Raw genomic sequence first — 24,033 nt, 5'->3', positions numbered from 1 at the left:
TTTTTCCCCCATTCTTTTTAAATAAACTATTTGTAAATTTCACAATAAAAATATGAAAAAGATATTATATAAATTGTTACTGCTGTCCTAATACAAGCATACAAATTTAATTAATAAGATAATTCAATTTTATGAATAACTCTCCTATATAAATTCACATTCGGAATACAAAGTTTGTATATTTATTTTTTCCGATTTAATATAAATTATATTACGAACAAAATGACAACATGTAATTATTTGTTTGTTTCATATACATGCTTATTTGGGATCCAACAGTATCCATCCCATCAAAAATTATATAATTAAAAATATTTTCTCAATTTTATAAAAAAAATATTCACCCGTTTCCACTTTCTATAATCCTTTTTGTGAATATTTCCTCAAAAAAAAACGATTATAAAACAAATAAATCGCTATAATTTTATTAAATTTATATTATAATAAAATTTTAAATATTATTTCTTATCGATAATTTCAGTATAAAAATTATTATTAATAATATAGCTATTTTAATTATTTTTTAATTTTTTTTTTTGCTTAAGTTTAGCCCAAAGGCTAATTAATTTGCACATAAAATTTGTTAAACTCAAAAAACAGAAAAAAAGTTGTCATAAATGTGGAAATTTTGTTCTAGAACAATATGCAATTTTGGAAGAAATTATATATGACCATATACAAGAATAGGCATAATATATATATTCTAGCATACACATATATGTGTAAAATGTAAAAAAATAAAAAACATGGATAAATGAAACAATCTAGACATAAACATATAGTAATATTTGAAAGACGTATTGACATATTTCAGTCCTTTCGTAATTGTAAATCAAAATTATTTCCATAAAAAAGCTTAATAGAGTAAATCTGAATACACTCTGGAATATAAACAAATAGGAATTATTTACATATTAGCTATATATACATACGTATTATAAATACGCCTGACCCACATTTTCAGAGGAACCATATAATTTATGCATCGTTAAAATTAATTTTGAAAAACTGTTTCATTGTTTCATAAGTTCCCCATGATATTGCTGATGCTGGTATGCACAAAGCCATTCTTGCTACCGACCCTTTGAAAAAAGAACGGCAACCTTCTTTGTAATATAAATTTGAAACAATTCTAAAAAAATTGAAACTTTTGGAATTAAAGCATTCTGTTTGTATTCTTGTTTTTATTACATCTAATGGATTAGTTGCAACTGCTGCTATACCTCCTCCAATTCCTGCACATACAAAATAAGACGTTATATGATTAAAATATTTACTAAAAAATTCATTTTTATTATAATTAGAGCTATATCCATTTTTTAATTCTATATTATTGTTATTATTAAAATATTCTCTTTGATAATTTAACGAATTATTCATTTTATTGATCTCATTTTTATAATTATTATAATTTTCTAAATAATTATTATTCGATTCTTTTTCTGATTTATTAATAGAATTTTTAAATAAATCATTTTCATTATTCTTATTCTCACAAAAATATCTTACACTATCCTCATCTATATTTTCCATATATCTATTCTCGTCATTTATATTCAAATTCTCCATAGAATATATATCCTTTTCAATGTGCTGTTTAATTAATTTGTTATTTTGGCTATCATTCATATTTTTTAAATTACTTATTAATTCATCTTCTTGACTTATCTTTTCAATATTTATATTTTTCTTCTTTTCGAAATTATTATTATTATTATTTTTCCTCGTCCCATTTATTCCATTTGCATACTCAAAATAATGTTTCTTCATTTTTTCATTAACGCATATCATAATAATTTGATAAGGTATGTTCATAAGTAATGTTATTGGTAAACTTAAATATAAGCTTCTTATACCATTTTCTTTCATTATTTTTATTGAATCAAGGGAACTTTTATTTATTCCCAATTGCATTCGTTGTTTTATTGTGTCGATTGGTGCAATAATTAAATCATGAGCAATTGTGGCAAGAAATCCACAAATAGCTATGCTAAAATAATTAAGATCATTTAATTTATAATCAATTTTAGTTATTTTATCATCATTGTCATTATTTCCAATATCAGTTTTCATTATCTGTATAGGGTTAGTATTTGTGTTAATATTTGAAAAATATTTCTTAGAGTATTCAAATGTAGAAAAGTATAATGCATGTGCAGGTATACATCCTAACACTACAACATTAACACCTTTGTATAAATTTGAAACATTATTTTTTATCAATCCACTATTTTGAGATGTTGATATATTTATTCTGTTAATATTTTTACCATAAAATATATTTCTTACAAAATTTAGATTTTTTAAATTGTTATTAAATGCACTATAAATCGAATTAATATTATGACAATTTTTGTGATAATTTCTTTTATTAAACAAATATATTTTTTTATCATATCTATTATGTTTATAATTTTTTGTGATATAACATATATTGTTAAATAATATTTTATTACTATTTCTTAATATAGAAAAATTATTTATATCCTTTTTTTTTATATGATCATTAACTGAGATTAAAGAAAATCCACTTCTTATACCTTCAAATTTTTTTATAAATTCTTTTTTTTTTTCTCCTTGTTTTATTTTTAAAAAACTATTTTTAATTATATGTGGAAATAAATTAACTGTCTTTTTTTCATTATTTTTATGTAAATTCAAAATATTAAAAAAATAGTTACCGCCTATTTTATAAGTGCTTGGCTTAAATGGGTTTCTACCATAACTATTGAAATGTAAGTTTGTTGAAATACCAGAAGAAATATTATTATTATTATTACCACACCATTTAATCAATGTATCTTTAAGCATATTCATTTCTTTATTTATATAACCATTGTTGTATATAAATTTGCGCATTGAAAGATTAAAAGATGGTTTCCCATTCTTTATATTCAAATTATTTGCATTAGTACTATTTGATAAGTATTTATTAATCACATTATTAACTGAATTTTTTATAATATTTATAGCGTTTATATTTACACCCATCAAATTTTTAGGATTTTTTCTATCTTTAATTCTATGAACAAATTGTGACAATAAATTGTTTTCATTTTTTTCTCTTTTTATTTTTAATTGATTAACATATATGTCTCGAGTATTTAAATTCATTATATTCTTATAATTTTCAACATTTTTAAAAAGATGTATTCTTCTATTTGAAAATTTTAAACCATTTCTTTTACATTCATTTTTACACATTTGGTTTCTTTTTATAATATATTTCGATGGTATCTTTTTAGATTTTATAAGTTTTAATTTATTATTAACACAATGGAAGGGTAGTAATTTTTTTATTCCTTTATTTCTAATATAATTTTTATTTATATTATAATCTCCAATTTTACCACTATTTAATTTTTCATTATTTGTAAATTCTTTTAAACTTTTCTTACTTTTGTTAATTAACTGATTTAAAGATTCACTTTTTTTTTCAAATAAATTTCCATAATATTTACTACAATTATATTTTTCAATATTATTCATCAACAATTTTATTCTTTTATTATTACCACAATATGTAGATGGTAATTTATTAAAATAATTTTTATAGTTATTATCAATAACACCAATTTGATTATTATATTCATTATTTCCATAAAAACTTTTATTATTCACTATTTTATTTAAATATACATTTTTTTTTAATTTTTTATTCATAAAACAAGATGAAATCTCTTTCTCATCTCTAATTTTTATATTACTATAATTGAAACTATTATTAATATCTGGTTTTTTCCTTATTTTTATTTTGTTAAATGTATTTATATTTCTACCATCCTTCTTATTAAAATAACTAAATGACTTCACATTATAAATGTTATCATAATTACATGATGTATTATATATACAACTATTACAACCAATTGAAGAACTACAAAATTTTCTTTTCTCAGTATACATAATGTTATTACCATTCACCTCCTTCAAATTTATATTTCCATTCACATTTGCATTCACACTTTTATTCACATTTGCATTCCCATTTTTATTCCCATTTTTACTTTCACAATTATATATACTACATTTTTCAAAACTATTCTTATTTTTCACATAACCATTTGTTTGAATATAAGTTTTAAGAGTATCTAATGGATACATAAATACATGTTCCATTATCCCTGCAATACTACCACAAAAAATATGTTGCCATAACGGGATGTCTCCTTTATATTCTTCCCATTCTTCCCAAATAAAATCAAATGGCTCTACTTCAATATCATCCAACCCATCGTTAACTGCCAATTTGTTCATATTTGCATTTGAATTAAATTTCTCTTTATTTTTTTTTGCATACCTACAATATTTATATATGGATATAAAATTATGTATGATTTAAACAATATACATATACCATTATTTTTATTTTTTCACTTTATTCTTCTATAATTTTTATTTATTCATTTCTTATTTTTTTACATATTTTATAATATAATAAATATATTATTTTATCCTTTTTTAAATTGTTTATGGTGTTATTTCTGCTCTTCTATTTAATATCGTATACAAAATCGAGCTAAAGAAAACAAAAAAAAAAAAAACTATAAACTGCTAAATACGAATATCTCAAAAAGCAAACAAATAATATTCATATATGTTTATCATGTTGATTTTAGAACAAAATTGGCATATTTGGTTAATTTTCAAAAACTTTATTCAGATAAATATAAAATATATCTATATATATCCACATGTCCTTAAATAACATTATAAATTATTTTTCCATCATTTTTTTATATAAAAATTAAAATTCGAAAATTAAAGAAAACGAACAAATGAATTTTATAAATGTTAGCATTTAAAATCTCAATTCAAAACAACAATGGGAAAAAAGAACGTCGTCTATTTATCTATATTATTATACGTATGTATGTATATATATATATATATATGTATGTATAAATATTTCATGCATTATTTTTTATAATATATATAATATCGTAATATATGTATAAAAAAAAATAAAACTGAAAATATCTTTATTTTTATTTTCAATTTTATTTTCAATTTTATTTTCAATTTTACATTAATAATTAACAAAAATTATACCCCCCAAAATAAATATAAATAGTATCCAAATAAATATATTATTATATATATAATATTATACTGGCATTCACGGCGGGTTTTACATAATAAAATGAAAGTGCTCTTATTATATATATAAGCAATTTAATATCATACATACATACTGCTATTTATATTATAAAACAATTTAATATATTTATACTCTTAAATATTTTCATAAAGTAAAAATATTAAAATGTTGAGAAAACATTATATCATATGCATTATAGAAAAAAGGAAAAAGCTCGAATAAAAATGGTACTACATTGTGGATTTTTATTTGTATATTTATTTGCATATTTATTTTATTTTTATTTATTTTGTCATAATAAAATACCCTCATATCTCATTAAATCATAAATCCCAATAAAAAAAAAATAATTCTTATCATCAATCCACCCTTTATATTATATCATATAAAAGAGCGAGTATTTAATATGTCCTATATATATATATATACATGTGTATATATTCTCTAGCCACTAACTAATATGGCGTGTTAATATGAATGCATAAATTGTTTACCAACTCCTATGACATCTTTTTTCATTTAATGTTGCAATTGGTAATATGAGGAAAAATAATGGGAAATGTATTATATGTATAAATATCTGCAATTGTATGCACACTAGTGTATATATTTGTTATAAGCTTTGAAAATCCAAGCTAGAAAATTGAATTTAAAAAAACCCAAAAGTACTAAAAATAGCAACACACATAATACTTACTATATCTTATATTCGGAATAAATAAATAGTAATGATATAAAATTTTTAATTCTTGTTTTCATGTGTGTATGAAACATAAAATAATAATCTATATTGTTGTATGACGCAATATATAAACATATTTCCAAAAGTTTTTAATTACCAAATTTTGACGAAATATATATATTTATCCAATATAAAAAAATATCCATTTAGGAACTTTTAAAAATAAAAAAGACTAATGCTTATTCATCTTTCTACTGTTTTTTAACACACTTTAAAAGCATTGCGTGTAAAAATATTTCTTTCTCTTTAGATAAAATTCTACGTTATAATATATTTCCATTTTAGTCCCTTAAAGGTGCATAATTTTTTCATATATATAATATTATTTAAAGTTTAATTTTTCGTGAAATCGACCAATGGAAAAAAAAGAACAAGGTGGTAGAAATGGCAGCAAAAATGACAGCAAAAATGACAGAAATAAATGATGCCTAGAATTAACGGTCACGAAAAACATGCTAAATGCAGTTAAAGTGTTCCCCATAAGAAAGGGACAAATAATTGTGTTTTGGTGGAATATAATATTCTAACATACATATATGTATAATATATAAGGACATATGCAAGTATACACACCGAATGAATTGTAAAACTAGCACATTCTTTAATCTTTGGAACATAACAAAGATGTTCCACGCAATTTCCATATTGAAGGATCGACATCGGTTTTTAAATGAATTCTAAAAATAAAATATTTATCAGTTCTTACATTATATTTATATACTGGACAGTTATAAAACATGCTCTTGTTATTTTCAATAAATTTGATTTTTTTATCTTTATTTGAAACAACGGTAATATGAATAACTGGCATATTTTCACACAAAACTTTTGGTGAACTTTCTTCTAATTTTCCTTCTTGCCAATTCCATTTTGATCCTTCAATAAATAACCCATGTATATAGAACCCATGTTCAGGATATTCTTTTATTTTTTCTATATCAAAATTTTTAATATCAGCATATAATACTACCTCATCGAGAGAAAGTTGATCCTTTTTATTTAATCGTGTAATCTCTTGTTTCATACTTGTTAGAAATCCTTGAGGATTAAAAAATCCAGGTAGCCAATATGATTTCAATTTACCATTTTGGAAATAGTTCATAATTTGTTCATATCTTAAATTAAGTATATTTAACCATTGATTTAAATTATTACATACCCAAGATATTTCTGTTTCGCTAGCATCATATATCCAATGTTTAGGTATTGATTGAGAATATATACATTTTGTATCATTTTGTAAATCAGCTACCATTATTTTAGAACCATCTATAGCGTTTATAATATCATTTAAATTTGTTTTAACTAAATTAATTACTTTTTGAATTCTTTCCATTTCTTGTAAGAAAAATACTTGTAAAGGTGAAAAATTATATTGTATACTAGTGTCATCATTATTCGATTCCCAATATGTTATATCTAAGTTTTCTAAAATTATATCATTTTCATTTGCAATACCAGCTGTATTTTTATTATATCTATTATCAGATGTGTTTGTATTTTTCCCTGTATTTGCATTATTACCAATTGTATTATTTAGTAATAGACTTTTTTGTAAGGAATTGTCATTTATATTTTTATTTTTGTAAAAATTATTTTCGAAATTATTAAAATTTTTACCACCACCATTTAAGTTGGCTGTCACATTTAATTGTTGATTTGTTTGGTTATTTAATTGAGGATTTTTATTTTTTCTATATATCATTTTTTTAATATCATCAATATTTATATCCTCAGGGAGTTTATTTAATATTTCAATAGACATTTCTTTTACTACAGTTTCCATACTTTTCTCATCCCCATGATCTATATCTCGAGGCTGAATTTCTAAAATCGAATTTAAAACTTGTCTAGATTCATTAACTCGATAAGTAATCTCAGCATTGTTATGTAAATCTAAAACAGACGGTGTGTCTATATTTGGTAAACTTTCAATAAAATTATCAAAATTTGTAATTTCAGAAAATCTAGGAACATTCTTATCTAGGCTATTAATCATATTTGCATTATTGTTATTATTATTTGTATGATCTGAAATCTCAGGTTTACTTTTAAATAAGTCTTCACTAAAATAATGTTGTACATAAGTTAGCAACAGTTCTCGATCTAAATCATCTGTTACTTTACCACCATATTGAACTTCTGCTAACATATAATGAATTGATTCCCAATTGATTGGTCTATTCACTAATAATGTTGAATATAAATGTTTTTCGATAAATAAAAATGATGCAAATAAATCGGTTATACTAAATTCATAAGGTACACACCAACCTAATGGTCCAAATTTTTTCCTTTCACATAAAACACAATGAAGATATGCCAAAGCATATATAATTTTCCTATATTTTTCATCATCAATTTTATCTATTATATCTTCTTTTATCATGTCTTTATATATTTTTCTCATATTATTTTTTATACCTCGACTTAAAGAAGTTGATATTTTAATACTTCCATGTAATATGCATATAGGAAATTCATTATCTGGTTCTGAAGTTAAAAATAAACGAAAATCTTCTTCAATCTCATTTAGACTTTTCAACATATTATAAACTTCAATAATAAAAGATTTATTTAAATGACAATTTTGTAATATTAACCAATTTCCACTTATAAGCGCATTTTTTAATTTCTCTTTGGCTATAACTTCTTGTCCTTCTCCCATAGATATTTTATCTGTTGGATATTTTTTGAATTTTTTTGCAAAATCATCAATCATATTTGTAGGATCACTAGCCAAAGATAATAAAAATAAAAATGGTTTCCTATTACTTGATTCAGAAAATATATTTTCTAAAGTCTCATGTTTTATACTATCGCTATTTCTATTTAATACTTCATCTACAAATTTGTTTGCACATAATATTGTTCTATCTTCTCTTAAACAACGAATTAAACATAATTTTATAAAAGAACTTATTTTACTACTTGAATCTAAACGATCATTATAATAAGGAATATCTCTATTTTCAATATCTAATACATCATAATAATTTTTCCATATATTTTCATTTAATTGTATAACATTTAATATGTCATAAAAAAATCGATTATTTTTATCATTTCCAAAAGAATGATAAGATAATGAATTTATATTTTTATAAAGTTTCTCATTTTTAAATAACCATTTTGTTGAACTTCCTTTATTTTTACATTTTCTTTTATTTGTATCAATTTTATTCTTATTAATAGTATTATTATCCATAGTTATATTTCCTGTGTTATAGTTTACTACATCATCACATTCTTCGATATTTCCTTTCTCACTATTAATATTATTGTTGGTGTTTTTCAAATTATTATTGTTGCTTCTTGCATTACTATTTGTTCCGTTTGAAATCGGTGCAACTTTTTCTTCACTAGCTAAATAGACATTTGTTGTATCATTCATATTTGCATCAGTAGAATTTCCTTTTTTACCCCTATTTTTTATATCCATATTTCCATTTAATATATTATTATTTAATAATTCATTAGTTATATCATTTGAGGGATTATAATTAGAAAGAGGGTTTAAGAAAAAACTTATATCCTTATTACTTATAATACCGTCATATAATAATATTTTCAAAGATATTAATAATTTGAAAATAATTTTGTGTTGATCAAATAAGCATCTTTCCATATAACTAATAATTAAATTTGTTAGTGTAGACAATATTGATTCTACTCTTTTTTTTATATGTTGACATTTTTCTGCTTTTTGAATTGATAAATCAAATTGCTCAAGAAATTGATGTAATGATGTATTATATATATAATTAACATTTGTTATATCAACTATGCAAAAATATAATATACTTCCTCTTAATGCTACACTTCTGTACTGCTCTCGTTTTTCATTTATTTCTTTTTTCTTTTCATTACTATCTTTTAGCTTTATTTCCAACTCTTTTGATAATGCTTTTGTATTATTTAATACTTCTATTAATTCTTCATCTTCTATTAAATTTGAACTACTTGTATTTAATTTATATAATAATTGTTTATCTAAATCTTGCAATGATTTTGTATTGTCCTTAAGTTCTATCATAATATTTTTCAAAGACACTTCTAAATGTTTCTGTTCTTCTGTTAATACCCTTCCTAGCAATTGATCTTCTAAACCTTTAACTGTAACAGTAAAATCAATAACACAGCATTTTGCATATATTTCCGGACTATAACTAGGATTAGGCAAATTTGTGGTCATAAATAAATTAAAATTATCATCAAGATAAATTAAATTATTTTCTATTAACACATAATTTTTTTTTCCTTTTTTAATAATTTGTTTTTCTAAAACTGAATCTAATATAGGATCAATATATTCTTCGACATTTTCAATAAGCAATGTTTTTCCTTCACTTAAACAAAATTCTAAATTGTCTTTAAATTTGGGACTATTAAATGTAGTGATACATCTTTGATTTGTTAAATTATTTTGAAATTCTTTATTCTTTATCCAATTATTTGCTTGACATTGAGGATCTATAAGTAATCCATATTTGTTACTGTTTTCACTAATTAAAGCATTTTCGATACTTAACTTATCATTTGGAAGTTTTTGAACACTCCAATCACAAATTTTTGTATCGTCATAAGATAACACATATTTTATTACATCTATATTAGATGAAACTGGAATATTTTTAACATTTTTCGTATAATGATAAAAAACATCATTCATAAGATAATTTCGAAATTCAGTATTAAACATACCACAATAAGAAATAAATGATGAACACATGAATACATCACCAACTATTTTTTTTTTGATATTAGAAAAATTATTTGAATCTTCGGTCCATCTTGCTTTTTCGCTAGCTAAACCATTAATCAATTTATTAGCTTGTTCAATTCTTTGTTTCGTTTTTAATGCAGTTTCTTCTAATGTTTTTTTCTTTTTACACATATTCTCAATGTCTAATTTCAAATTATCTACAAATAATTGAGCTTTTAGTAATGAATCTTCAGCCTTTTCTAATTGTTTTAATGCATCTTCTAGTCGCCCTGTTTGAATTTTTAAATAACTCATTTTAGGTTTTACAATTTTTGATGCCTGGTTATACATAGCCATAGCTCCAACCCATTTACATAATCCTTCAGCAGCAGCTGATGCCTTTTTTGCTATTTGAGTTTTAAAAAAATGAGATTCAATATAGGGCTTGAGTAATTCAATAGTTTCTTCATTAATATTATCTTTTTCATTTTTTGAAAAATCAAATAATAAATTTAAAAAACGAATATCAGCCATTAATGGTTTGGCATATTCATCAAATGAATCTTGTATAAATTCCACATGTTGCTTATTTACATATTTCATGTTTATTTTAGGTTCTTTTAATTTCCCTTGTAATAATATTAAAACACCATCAAAAACTATTCTTATAATATCAGATGGTGTTTTCATACTTTTTAATTCAGTTATATCTTTTGCTGTTATACTTTTTATAGCTTCTTCAGCTTCATGTAAATATGGTAATGCTTCTTGTAAGTCTTTGTCTGCTTCTTCTTGTTCCTTCAATATTATATCCTTTTCTTTAATACATTTATCTCTAAATTTTGAAACTTCAATACTTTGTGTTTCTGCTTTTAATGATTCATTTTTTACCTTTTCTAATAATATATTCATTTGTTCATCTGATTCTTTTAATTTTTCTTCTTCAGATGTTAAACTTTCTCTCATTTTTTGTACATCCATAGCTGCCTCATTTAATTTTTTTAGACCAATATCTACACTTTCTTTTAAACATTTTATTTCATCATATTTATTTACATACATCTGTTTATATAAACTAATAAATGTTAAATACGATTTCGGTGTTACATATGTATTTCTTCGCATTCTTTCTTTATAGGTTTCGCATGTTTCTGAAACTTTTTGATGTATAATAGCAAATAAATTATAAAAATCACTTTTCAAATTATCTTCAATATCAATATTAAAATTATCTAAATAAGCAGTAGATACATTAACCAATGCTTCTAAAGGCCATTTTAAAAACCAATCTATAGTTACACAATTATATATACATGGGAATTGTTGATATCGTAAAGCAAATTCTTTATGTATAGGTGAAAAACATAAAAATATATGTAAATTATTTCTAAAATTTTCTAATAAATAATCAAAAATTGCACTAGATGGTACATTAAAATCATTTACAACTTTTTCATCTTTTTTTTTATTTCCTGCATTTTTCATATCTTTACTACTAATAATACTACTACTATTTTTGTTGTCATATTGTGTGTCAAAATTATAATCATCAAAATTGTTTAATGAAGATGTATCACTTTTCATTTGTGAATCATTTGAATCATTGTCTATTTCTAAATCGTCTAATGTGTAATCATATTTTGTATTCCTTTGTTTTTTTTTATTTCCTTTCATTTTTGATGATTGGTTATATTTATTCATTTCTTTAAGATATGCTTCTTTCATTTCAGAGCATATTGCTTCTTTTTCATCTTTTATAAAAAGTCCATAAACTAATCCAGTAGATAAAATAGAATTTACATGTTCTAATATAAAATCGTTTTTTTCGATATCATTATCACTTAATAAAAATGTTGTTTTTTTATTCATTTGCCCAGCTGATATATATAAATTTTTTAAGTCTTCAAAAAATAAATTCTTTGTATATGTTTTTGTAATATTTAATTGAAATAACACCTGTTCACTTATAAATACACTAAGCTTTGTTAATGATCTTTTTCCAGATCCTCCTACACCTACTAACATACTTGAACCTCTAGGAGTCTGCATAATTCTATTAATAATAATTAAATGCTTTAATGAATCATCAAAAAAAACGAAATCAAACTTCTTAACATTATTTACATTATATTCTTTCATATATTCGTAAGCAATATATCGTAATCTTTCAAAATCGAAAACCATTTTATAATCTTTTTTCATCCAACTAAATGAAAAATTATTTATATTTTCTTCATTATCTTCTATTGTTATATCATTTTTATTAATTCCTGTATTACCCTTATCATTATTTCCAATTTTTGTGTTCATTTTGTTAACTCCTGCTTCTATTTTAGATGCTCCTATTCCGGTATTCAAATTTTTTATTCCATTTTTATTACCAGAAATATTTGAATTAACACCACTATTATTTCCTATACCACCAACTACTCCATTATTTTTCTGATCCTGGTCACCATTTTCTATTAAATCATTCTCTATCATATATTCTTGTTCTTCTTTTTCAGAAACATAGAAATAACTAAAATATATATTTTTATCTGCTATATCTGTATAAGATGGATAATATTGTTTAAATATTTGTTTTATTTGATCTAAAGAATATTTTTTGTCTTCTACTCTAGATAACTTATCAATTAACACTCTTTCACATTCATGTTTCCATAAACATAAGAAATTATATAAACTATTATCTATCGTTTTATGGGGACATAATAACATTGAGTTAAATATTTTTGCTAAATCTCTTGTTGTATATAAATAGTGAAAACGTGAAGGCACGGGTAAAAGATATTTTTTTAATCGACCAAATAATTTAATAGTACATAAAATAATCTTATCAATATTATCAATTATTTCTTCAGAAAATTTTCTTTTTTTATTAAATTTTGTTCGTAGTACTGTTCCATATATCGTATTTATAGAATTTAAATTATATGGAGGAATATTAATATTAAACCATTTTGATTTCAATCTTTTAGGTATATCATTATTTCCACAACCAGGATGATTAATACATCCTATATATTCTAAATCTATAATTTTTTTAAAATTTCCTCTTTTATCTTTATCTAAGAAATAAAATCCTTGAAATTCAATAAGTTGTCTTAACAATTCTAATGTACTTTGATCTCCCCATTCATTAATTTTTGGCATTGACATATCATCAATGAAAATAATAGATTTTGTATTTCCTATTGGACCATATGTTTTTCCAGTTTTCCTTTCTAACTCAGATTCAATGAATAATTGAAATTTTTCTGGAGTTGTCACACTTGAAAAATTAAATCTTTTTGTATTCTTATCTTGTTTAGATGTATATAATAAAGCTATCGATGTCTTAGCAGATCCAGTAGAACCCAATAATAATGTACTCTTATATGTATGCAAATTATGCGATCGAATAGGAATATTTGATATCAATTTTATTATATGTTCTACTTTATCAGTTTCGATTGTTGGAATTAATATTGCAGATATTGTGTTCATATTTTTAGGCATTTTGAAAATTGATAAATTAAACTTTCTTAATGTTCTTAATTGCATATCAAAATAATAATCATAAATAAGACATTTATCGTTTTCAAAATCTTCATCCATATCTCCAACATTTTCAGATTCTAGAAAAGAATCATAATCCTTTTTATCAGTCATATTGTTTTCCAATTTTACAGAGTTATTATCTTTAAAATTAGTGGTATTTACAACATTTTCTCCATCATTATTATAAATCATTTTTTCAGAAATATTATTTTCTTCTGTTTTTTTTAATTTTTCTTTTTTTTCTAATACTGATTTCAATCTACTCACATTATTTAACAAATAATTATGCACCTTAACCCTATATGTATATTCTAATAAACCACATAAACCCCAAACTATACAGTATATCATTATATCTTCACATTCTTCAACTTTTATTTGATCATATTTTGTTTCAAATCCAGGATTATAATTATTTGCGTTTTCCATTTTTTCATCATATTCTCCATCATTTGTCTCAGTTTGACCATTCTTAGAAATATATTCACTTTTTTCAATTTCACCACCATATTTTTTCTGTGTATTTTCCTTTTCACTTTTTTCAATTATTTTAGGTTCCTGTTTTCCACTTCCAGTATTAGACAATGCCTGGTTTTTGTTAGATAAACTCAAAGTCAATGTTTTATTCTCATTATTTTTATTAGACAATAATTTGTTTCTTTCAGAACCAGGCGTATGCTCTTTTTGTTTCTGTAGATCTATATCTTTACCCTTTTTATTTTTTGTTCCAACCAAATTAATAGAATTCTCAGACTTATCTAAATCACTGATCATATTTTCATTATGATTCTGTTTTATTAATGTAGTACCATTTTGGTGCAATAATTTTTTTTCATTTGAGTCGGGGAAAAAATATATTTTATTTAAATCATCTTCGTTATACATAAAATTGTTTATTGCATTTATATACTGAACTAATAAAGAATTTAACAAATTGATCATTTGAGAAACTAAAATTGAATCTGATACTTCCATAACAAATTTACAATTTTCTCTTAAAAATTGAAGAATTTTAATTTTATCCAAATAAAAAACAAATAATTTATTAAAAATCGTAAATAAAGTATTACCATAAACATTTATATCTTTTATTTTGCTTAACCAACTATAAATAAAAGGTTTATATCCTAAATCATTGTCAGAAATATAAACTATACCTGTTCTACTTACAGTAGCTGGAGAAGCATTATTTAAATTCTCTACTTCAAAAGCTATTTTCGTATTATCTGTCATAGGAATTCTATCATTATTAGCTAAAGTCAATATCTTGTTATCATCTAAAACTGTATTTAAATTTTCTATCCAAATTGCATCAACTGGTCCATCACATACTATCCATGTATTATATTTTAAATTGCTGTTATTGTATTTTTCCCATATATTAGCAAAAATACCAGGAGTCCATTCTTCACTTAAATTATCTTTAACCCCATACATATGCTCAGATGTTATTGATTTAGGGTTTAGTGTAATTATTTTAGTAAGAATATCTACATTTGATAATGCAGATGTCAAAATATTTAATATTTCTGTTTTACCAGTTAAAGTATTTCCTACTAACATAAACCCATGTCTAACTAAAGATGTTTCATATAATTGCAATATTTTTAAAATCCATTTTTTTTTTGCACATAACTTTTTATTCTTAATAATTTTCAATACATTTTCTTCTATTAGTTGATAATTTTTTTTTGTAATATTATGGAATTTAGGAAAAACATCATTTAATAATGATAAAAATAATAAAACATCATCATGAACTAATTTAGATAAATTCATATCTCTTAAAGTACGCATTAAAAGTATTTCTTCATCAATATCATTTCCCGCTTCTGTTCTTTTTGTATCTCCAGCAGTTCGTAAAACTGATAATATATTTCGAAGTCCAAAATCATAATGTTTTTGTTTTGACAATTGTTCTTCACATAAATTATATAATGATTTAAATTTGTTACTCAAATTATCTATATCTAAATATCCAACAGATGCTAATTTTACTTTTATTATAATTTGCCTATCTGGAACCATCATAGAAATAAATCGAAAAAATATTTTCAAATTTTCTGGTAGTAATTGTCTACCAGCATATCCAGGATTCATTGTAATAAAATAAGCAGATGATGGATTTAAATTAATTGATTTTGAATCACCAGGAAAAAGAAAATGTTTTAAAGATTGTTTTTTTGCTGTAACAATAGATTCTATTTGCATAGCAACAACAGATAATACATCTAAGTTTATTCTATTAAATTCATCAAAACATCCCCATAACCCACTTCTACATAAACCTTTAAATATTTTTGCCATATCTTTATGTTTGTGTTGATTAGAACAATTTGTTACTATTACATATATACCTAATGTTCTTCCTAAATCTTTTACTGTTTCAGTTTTACCAGTTCCAGCTGGTCCTGCTGGGGCTCCACCATAACATAGCCCTAATGCTTGAGCACATGTTAAATAACATCTATCTGTTAAAGGGGTAATACATAATCTTTCTTTTATACCTAAATATTCATAAGAATATATAAAATCGACATCTGATATACTTATTAAAATAATATTTTTTTCTGGTTTATAATATATTCTGGTTTGTTTTAACCAATCAAAATCGGTACATGTTTTTATTTTGTGTTCTTTTATTTTTCCAGATATTTCATTAAATAAATCTCTTTGATGCACATGTATAGTAACAAGAGTTTCATATTTTGTTCTATTAAATTTTGTTCCTAAATCAGAAAGACATATATTTACTAGCTCAGACATAATATAATTTATTTTTTTATTAGTAACTTTTAATATATTTTTTTCCGAGTTATATTTATGTATACACTTTTCAATATCATTTGTCCACATAACTTGCAAACATATTAAAGAAACTTGTGCAATATTTTTATCACAAAACTCTTTTAAATTCATACTTTTAAATAATTGAGCAGAACTAGTTACTCCTAATTTACATTCTCTTTTTATAGCCTTTTGCATTTCTTTTTCTAAAAGTATTAACCAATTTTCTATATTTCCATCAATCGTTACATGGTTACCTAATTCCACCGTTTCAATATCATCTTTTTCTTTATTATTAATACATACAATTCTTTTTTTATTTTGAATATTTTTTATAGTTAAATAATTTATTGCATCAAATAATTTTATTAATTCTGATTGAATAATATTTATGTCGGATCCTTGTGATAAAATTTTTAATAGTACTAAATTAGATACAAAATAAAAACGAGGAAATTTACTTCGTTTTCCTTCTAAATAAGATTCTAAAGATTTTTGACAACTTTCTAAACCCTTTTGCATATTAGGTAATAGCTCTTTTAACATACTACTTTGACAACATTCTACAACAATAGATGATTCATTAGCAATGTTAATAATATTAATCCAATCTTTATCTATTTGATGAAATCTTTTTGATTCAATTGGCATCTGTCTAGCTATATCACCACTTGTAAATACACTCTCCATTGAACACCATAACATTTGAACTTTTATCCATCTCTCAACTATGTCACTACAATCAGATAACTTATTTAAAAGTATTGATAACTTATTTTTAAATGGTTTGCTATATTTTGTAGAATTTATATTATTCAATAATATTTGACTTTCTTCTAAACTTTCTTGAATTTCAGTAACTTTACTACCTACCAATATACATGCATAATCTCTATTCTTCCATTTACTAAAACGAAAACAAGTTTCATTCCATATTTTATATTGTTCATTTATTTTTTCTTCTATGCTAGCTTCTTTTTCTGCACTATCACATATATCTAATATATCATCTTTTTTTTTTAATAAATATTCATTTATTAAATCTTTAATTAAAAAGTCCATATTATCTAAATCAAGATTATTTAAATTATTTATATATTCATCTTCATCTAAATACCCATCATCTAACATTATATCATTTTCTATAGGTTTATTTTCTTTATTTATTTTTTCTGTATCGTTCAGAATTTCTGTTTCCATTTCTTCACCATATTCAGTTTGATTTTTTCCACTTATATTATTCCCAATATTATCGCCATTATTATTCCCAGTTTTATCGTCATTATTATCGCCATTATTATTCCCAGTTTTATCCCCAATATTGTCGCCATTATTTTTCTCATCTTTTAATGTAGTGCCATCTCTAAAGTGTTCTACATTATCTTTTACTAAATCCGGCTCTTTATGAGTTTCAGACATATTTTTTTTAACTTTTTTCTCCTTAATATTTATTTCTTTTTTTTTCTTCTCTTTTAATATATTAATTATTTCAATCCAATGTCTTTTCAAAATTGTCTTTTTTTCAAGCTCTTCAATTATTGGTGCGATTTCTTTAAAATACATAATTTCTTTAACTAAATTTTTATATATTACAATAGATTTTAAATTTTTAGGTAATTGTGAACATTTTTTTTCAAATACTAAAATTTCTTCTTTTAATTCTTTTATTTTTATTATTCCATCATTCCATTTTAGATTTTTCCATTCATTTAATTTTTCTTTGAGTTGCACATATAAATCATAAAGAGAATAAAAATTATTAACTTCGGTTATACTTAAAAATAAATCTGAATGTTCTTGATGTTTTAATCCAAATATAGATTCTCCTTTATAATAACTATTATATTTTTTTTTTAAAATGTTAATTTCTTCTTTATATCTTTTTAAAATTTCAAAAACAGTCAATGGATTTGCATGTTTACTTTTAAAATTCATTTTTAGAAAATTGGTTCTAAATAATTGCATACTATGTTTAAAATTATATATATTATTTATTAAATCATTTTTCATAGTACTTTTTTTTTCTTGTATTTCTTCTTCTACTTTTTTTGTTAAATATATTAATTCGTTAAATTGGCTCATTATTACATTCTTTTTTTCTACCTCAATTCTATATAGACTTATAAATTTTTTTTTCATTACATTTAATTTGTTAAATGTGTTTATAAAATTTTTATTATATGATTCATTTAATTCGTTAGAAAATTCTTTTTCATCTTTTTTATCTAAATTTATTCCAAAATTTTGTTGATAACCATTATTATCATAGAAGTTATTACCACAAATATCATTGGCTTCACCATCATAATGATTAAAATTTTTAAATCTATCAATTTGTTTTTTTAAAAAGTTGTTCATATAAAATTCAAGTATGTCTAACATTTCATATATCGGATTTAATACTATATCTATATTTGATTCAAATACATGAATTTTTTTTATTACATCAATTACATAATAAAGAGAATCAATATCTACAATATTCTTTTTCAATTTTGTTTTATATCCATTCATTTTTTTTATTAACCAATCACTTTTTCTTTTTACAGGATAAATAATTTTGTTGGCACATTCTAATGCTTCATTTTCAATAATGCTTAATAAATACATTTTAAATTTTTCTAAATTAAATTTAAATACGTTTAATATATATACATTTTCTATATTATTTATTTCTTTTTTTATATCAATATATTCTTTTATCTTTTCTTCTTCTTTGTAAATATATAGATCATATTCATCATCATAATTATCACTAGATTCTTCATCACTACTATAATTACAATTATCTACATCCTCATTTTTATCATTGTCTTTTTCCACAACTTTATCTTTTCCTTGTTCAGAATCGCTATCTATACATATAGATTTTTTCTCCTTTTTAACATCTTCATCATTATTTTTATCATATATTATTTCACCCACTGAATAATTATTGCTATTTACTGATTTTATTTTGGGGGGCATATTTTTTTGTTTTTCCAAATTTTTTAATCTTTCCATCTCAAATTTGTTTATTATATATTTATACTTATCAAACTTTTTAATAAAATTATCCACTACATTTTGAAATCCACTTAATTTCTCATTTAACATTATAAGTTCCTTTTCAACATTTTTGTCTTCTTTTATTTTTTCATAAAAATCAAAATAATATTCTAAATTAGACACACAATTATTACTTTCGATGTTAAATTCATTATCTTCTTCATTCCTATTTTTTTTCAAAAGTGAAGAAGAATCTAAAAGCTCATCAAATATACTTTTTCTATTATTTTTTTCAATTTCTTTATTTTCGAACTCATCATCTTTTTCAAACTTGCTTATTAAATCATCATTACCAATCCAGTTATCTACATATATTAAATTATTTATTAAAATGTTAATCATTTTTTTAATACCATCTTTTATATTATTTATAGACGGATTTATAATAATTTTATTTTCATGAATCAACAACAAAATTTCTATAAAATTATCTTCATAAGTATTTGTTGTTTTATCACTATCATTGCTATCACTTTTTTTTTCTTCGAATTTATTAAATGAAGACCATTTATTAATTACTTTTCTAATATTTTTTAAATAAATTTTTTTAAGAGTAGATAAAAATATGTTGTAATAAAAATTTCTTGTATTTGTTATTTCTTCTTTTGTAATTTTACTTTTTAATTTATTATTATACACATATTGTATATTATTTAAAAGATCAAATATTGCTATTTGTATTTTCTTTGATATAGAATTACATAAAATCATTTTTTTATATATTTTTTTTTTCTGTCTATTTATATTAAATTTCTCGTTTTTGTGTTCTAATATTTTATATAGCGATTTTATATTATAATTAATATGATCATCTATTATATAATATAATGAATTTATATTTTCATCAAAATATTTTATTTCTTTTGTTAAATTATCAACAGAATCTTCAACAGCATAATTACTCCATGTATATTTCACAGCATATGGTACTATCAGTTTATCTATATATATAAAAAATCGCTTTAATGTGTATTCTATATCTTTTTTTTTATTATTTTTCATTTTTTTTACAATTATTAATATATTATAAAACTTATAATATAAAGTATAGATTCTAGATTCTTGTGACATCATACTTTTTATATCTTCTGGTATTTCAAAATTAAAAGACATAAAAATTTTCGCTTCTCTAATTATTTTTTTAATTCTGTTATCAAAATTTACTGTAACATTTTGAGTTTTAGGATGCTTAACAAATATAGTAACATTTAAGCTATTCACACTTTTTGTAAACAAAACCCAATGTTTAAATAATTTATTTTTATATTCTTCAATAAATTTATAAATTTTTATATATAATTTTAATACCTCTTTCCCACTAGAAGATTTAAAAATCTTATTTTTTATTTTTTTATTTTTATTTTCAGATTCTTCAATTTTTACTAATTTATCTTCATTACATTCTTTCTCTCCATCTTCTTCAGATACCATTTTTTTTTTTATGTCATTTTTTTTTTTTTTTTCATGTTCTTCTAATAATTTTAAAACTTGTTCATTTATTTCGAAAAAAATATTTCGACATCCTACTGTCTCTTTTCTTTCATCTACACAGCACTGTTTGTCTATTTCCTCATTTATGATTCCATTTGAATTTCCAACTTCTTTTGAAATATTTAATAATGATTTTTCAAAACCCTTTAAAGCATTGCAATTCTTCAAATTTGCCATCTCAAAATAAGAAGAGACTTGATTTGAAGAGTTAAGCATCAAATTATTTTCATCTAAAAATATTTTAATTATATGATTAATTTTGTAATTAATACTAATTATCCAGAAAATATTTTTAAGATAATTAATATTTTTATTTGAATTTAAATTTATTTTATAATGTTCCAAATCATTATTAATCGAATTAAGAATATCTAAAAATTGGGAAAGTAAAATATCATATGTTGTGTGTAAAAAATTTATTAAATAATCTCTCATAAAACACTTTTTAAATTTATAAAAAATAAAAAATGAAAACATAATATTTGAACTTCCATTTAATAAATTTATTATACGTTCTTGTAAATCACTTTCTAATTCTGATATATAAACTCTTAATTCAACGAAATCTCTATCAAAATAATTGTCTGTATAATTTAACATATCATCAGCATGCTTAGATTTAAACTCTTTTATATATCTATTAAATGATGTTGTTATATTTTGAATCGTATTAAATTTCACTTTTTTTAATTCCTTAAATTGTTTTATACACAAAAATAAATCTACCAACTTTTTTAAACGTCTACAAAATAAATCCATTTTACAAAATATAACTTGTGTATCCAAATTAACAGATTTATTTTTAGAGTTATTTTCAAAAAAGGTTTTTATATTATCAAATTCTTCTTTATATTTTTCTTGTAATTTAAAACATAATTCAAATTTTTCTATTAGTTCATCAGGGTCTAATTCCCATAATTTCTCTTTATCTTTTGTCATTTCATCCATTTTAAAATTCATATTTATTATATTTTCTACATAATTTTTATTATTGTTATTTTTATTGTTATTTTTGTCTATTTCTTCACTCATGTTCTCTCCAATGCTATCACTATTTTCTCGATCAGTTTGTTCATCATTTTCACTATAATTATAATCAAAAGACGAATCACTTTTTTCCACTTCTTCATCAGAATCATTATTTCCATCTAAACTCATTTCAACATTCTTATTTTTCATATGTTTGCCATAATAGTCATATTCTTTTTTATTTTTCTTAAAATTTGATGACCTTATATTATTTCCTTCTTCCTCCAAATAATTATCCTCACTAATATTATTGCTGCTATCATTATCATTATCTTTTTGTCTATTATATTTTTCAGATTTGTCTGTATATTCATAATTATTCTTATTTTTTTTGTCATTTCTTTTTGATTTTCTAAAATATTTTTTTTTTTTTTTTTTTGCAAAAAATATTTCATTTTTACATTTTAAAACAAGCTGATTTGTAATTTTGATAAATAAATTGTTAAGTTTATTCGGGGTATTATAAAAACGTGCAACCAAATAAATCATTTTAATTGAATTTAAAAGTGAAGGAATGTTATCAATAATATTTTCAACATTACATAAATATAAAGATAATATAAATTGTTCAATACTTTCTAAATATTTTATATTATCCTTACTTTCATTATATTCATTTTCTATTTTTATTTCTAATTCTCTCCATTTATTTAATATATCAAAAGTATATGCATATTTCTGTTCTTCATTATTAGAATTATTTATATTTATATTATTTATTATATTTTTTATTTCACTACTTTTTAATTCTTCTATAATAAATAATAAATATCTATGTTTATATCTCCAATATTGAATCTCAATAAATGGTCCTACATCAAAATTACATTTTTTATATTCTTCTATTTTATGTTGCATATCATTAAATAAGCATTCTATAATATTTAAATATTTTGTTAGTAATGTTGTTTCTGTCTTTTTTTTTTGAATCTTATTCTCTATTTCATTTCCACTTTTATTATTCCCCTTAATATTTGAATTTTCTTTTTTCTCATCATTCTCATTTTTATTAAATATGTTTGCCCCATTTTTTTCACAAATCATTTCATACTCATAAGTTTTTTGTTTCTTCACCTTTTTAATATCTTCTAATATTAAAATAAATTCATTTAGCTCTTTTATATATACATCAAAATCCATTGAAAATTTATTTATTTCATCTATACATATATTTTTATATATATTTTTATTATTAAAAAATAATGGATATATAACTTTTAAAAGCATTATTTTTAAGGTGTCTAATATATTTGGTGATAAGATTCCATATAATATGTTATTTTCATCTTTAATATATCCATTCATATATTTATGAAAATAAACAATTTTATCATCAAACTTTATATTTTCTTCTTTTTTTAAAACTATTTTATTATCTTCGATGTTAAACAATAAAACATCATCTTCTCCTTTACTCAAAAAATTTTCTACAGCTTCTTTATTTTCTTCATCATTTCGCTCAATTATATCTTCTATATTATATTTTTCTTGATAAGAAAATCTTAATCGATTCAGAACCCAATTATACACATTCCTAACATCTACTTCGTCATTTTTTCTATCCATTTTTTTATCATTTGGATAATT

At 22.0% G+C, this 24,033-nt stretch overlaps 2 protein-coding genes across 2 annotated transcripts; both read right to left on the bottom strand.

The window, feature by feature from the left end:
- Positions 1–978: 978 nt before the first annotated feature.
- On the bottom strand, positions 979–4,257 carry PY17X_0419000 (mitochondrial carrier protein; the record flags this gene model as incomplete). The annotated part of the gene is made up of 1 exon (XM_719764.2): positions 979–4,257. One exon carries the CDS (start codon positions 4,255–4,257, stop codon positions 979–981), a length of 3,279 nt encoding a protein of 1,092 aa, XP_724857.2.
- Positions 4,258–6,444: 2,187 nt separating this feature from the next.
- Positions 6,445–24,012, bottom strand: PY17X_0418900 (dynein heavy chain, putative; the record flags this gene model as incomplete). Its single annotated transcript, XM_022955122.1, has 1 exon — positions 6,445–24,012. One exon carries the CDS (start codon positions 24,010–24,012, stop codon positions 6,445–6,447), a length of 17,568 nt encoding a protein of 5,855 aa, XP_022811591.1.
- Between the last annotated feature and the right edge of the window lie 21 nt (positions 24,013–24,033).

This window comes from Plasmodium yoelii, assembly GCF_900002385.2.
Source record: "Plasmodium yoelii strain 17X genome assembly, chromosome: 4".
In the NCBI taxonomy this organism is placed as follows: Eukaryota; Apicomplexa; class Aconoidasida; order Haemosporida; family Plasmodiidae; genus Plasmodium; species Plasmodium yoelii.
This window is presented reverse-complemented; position numbering and strand designations above follow the sequence as displayed.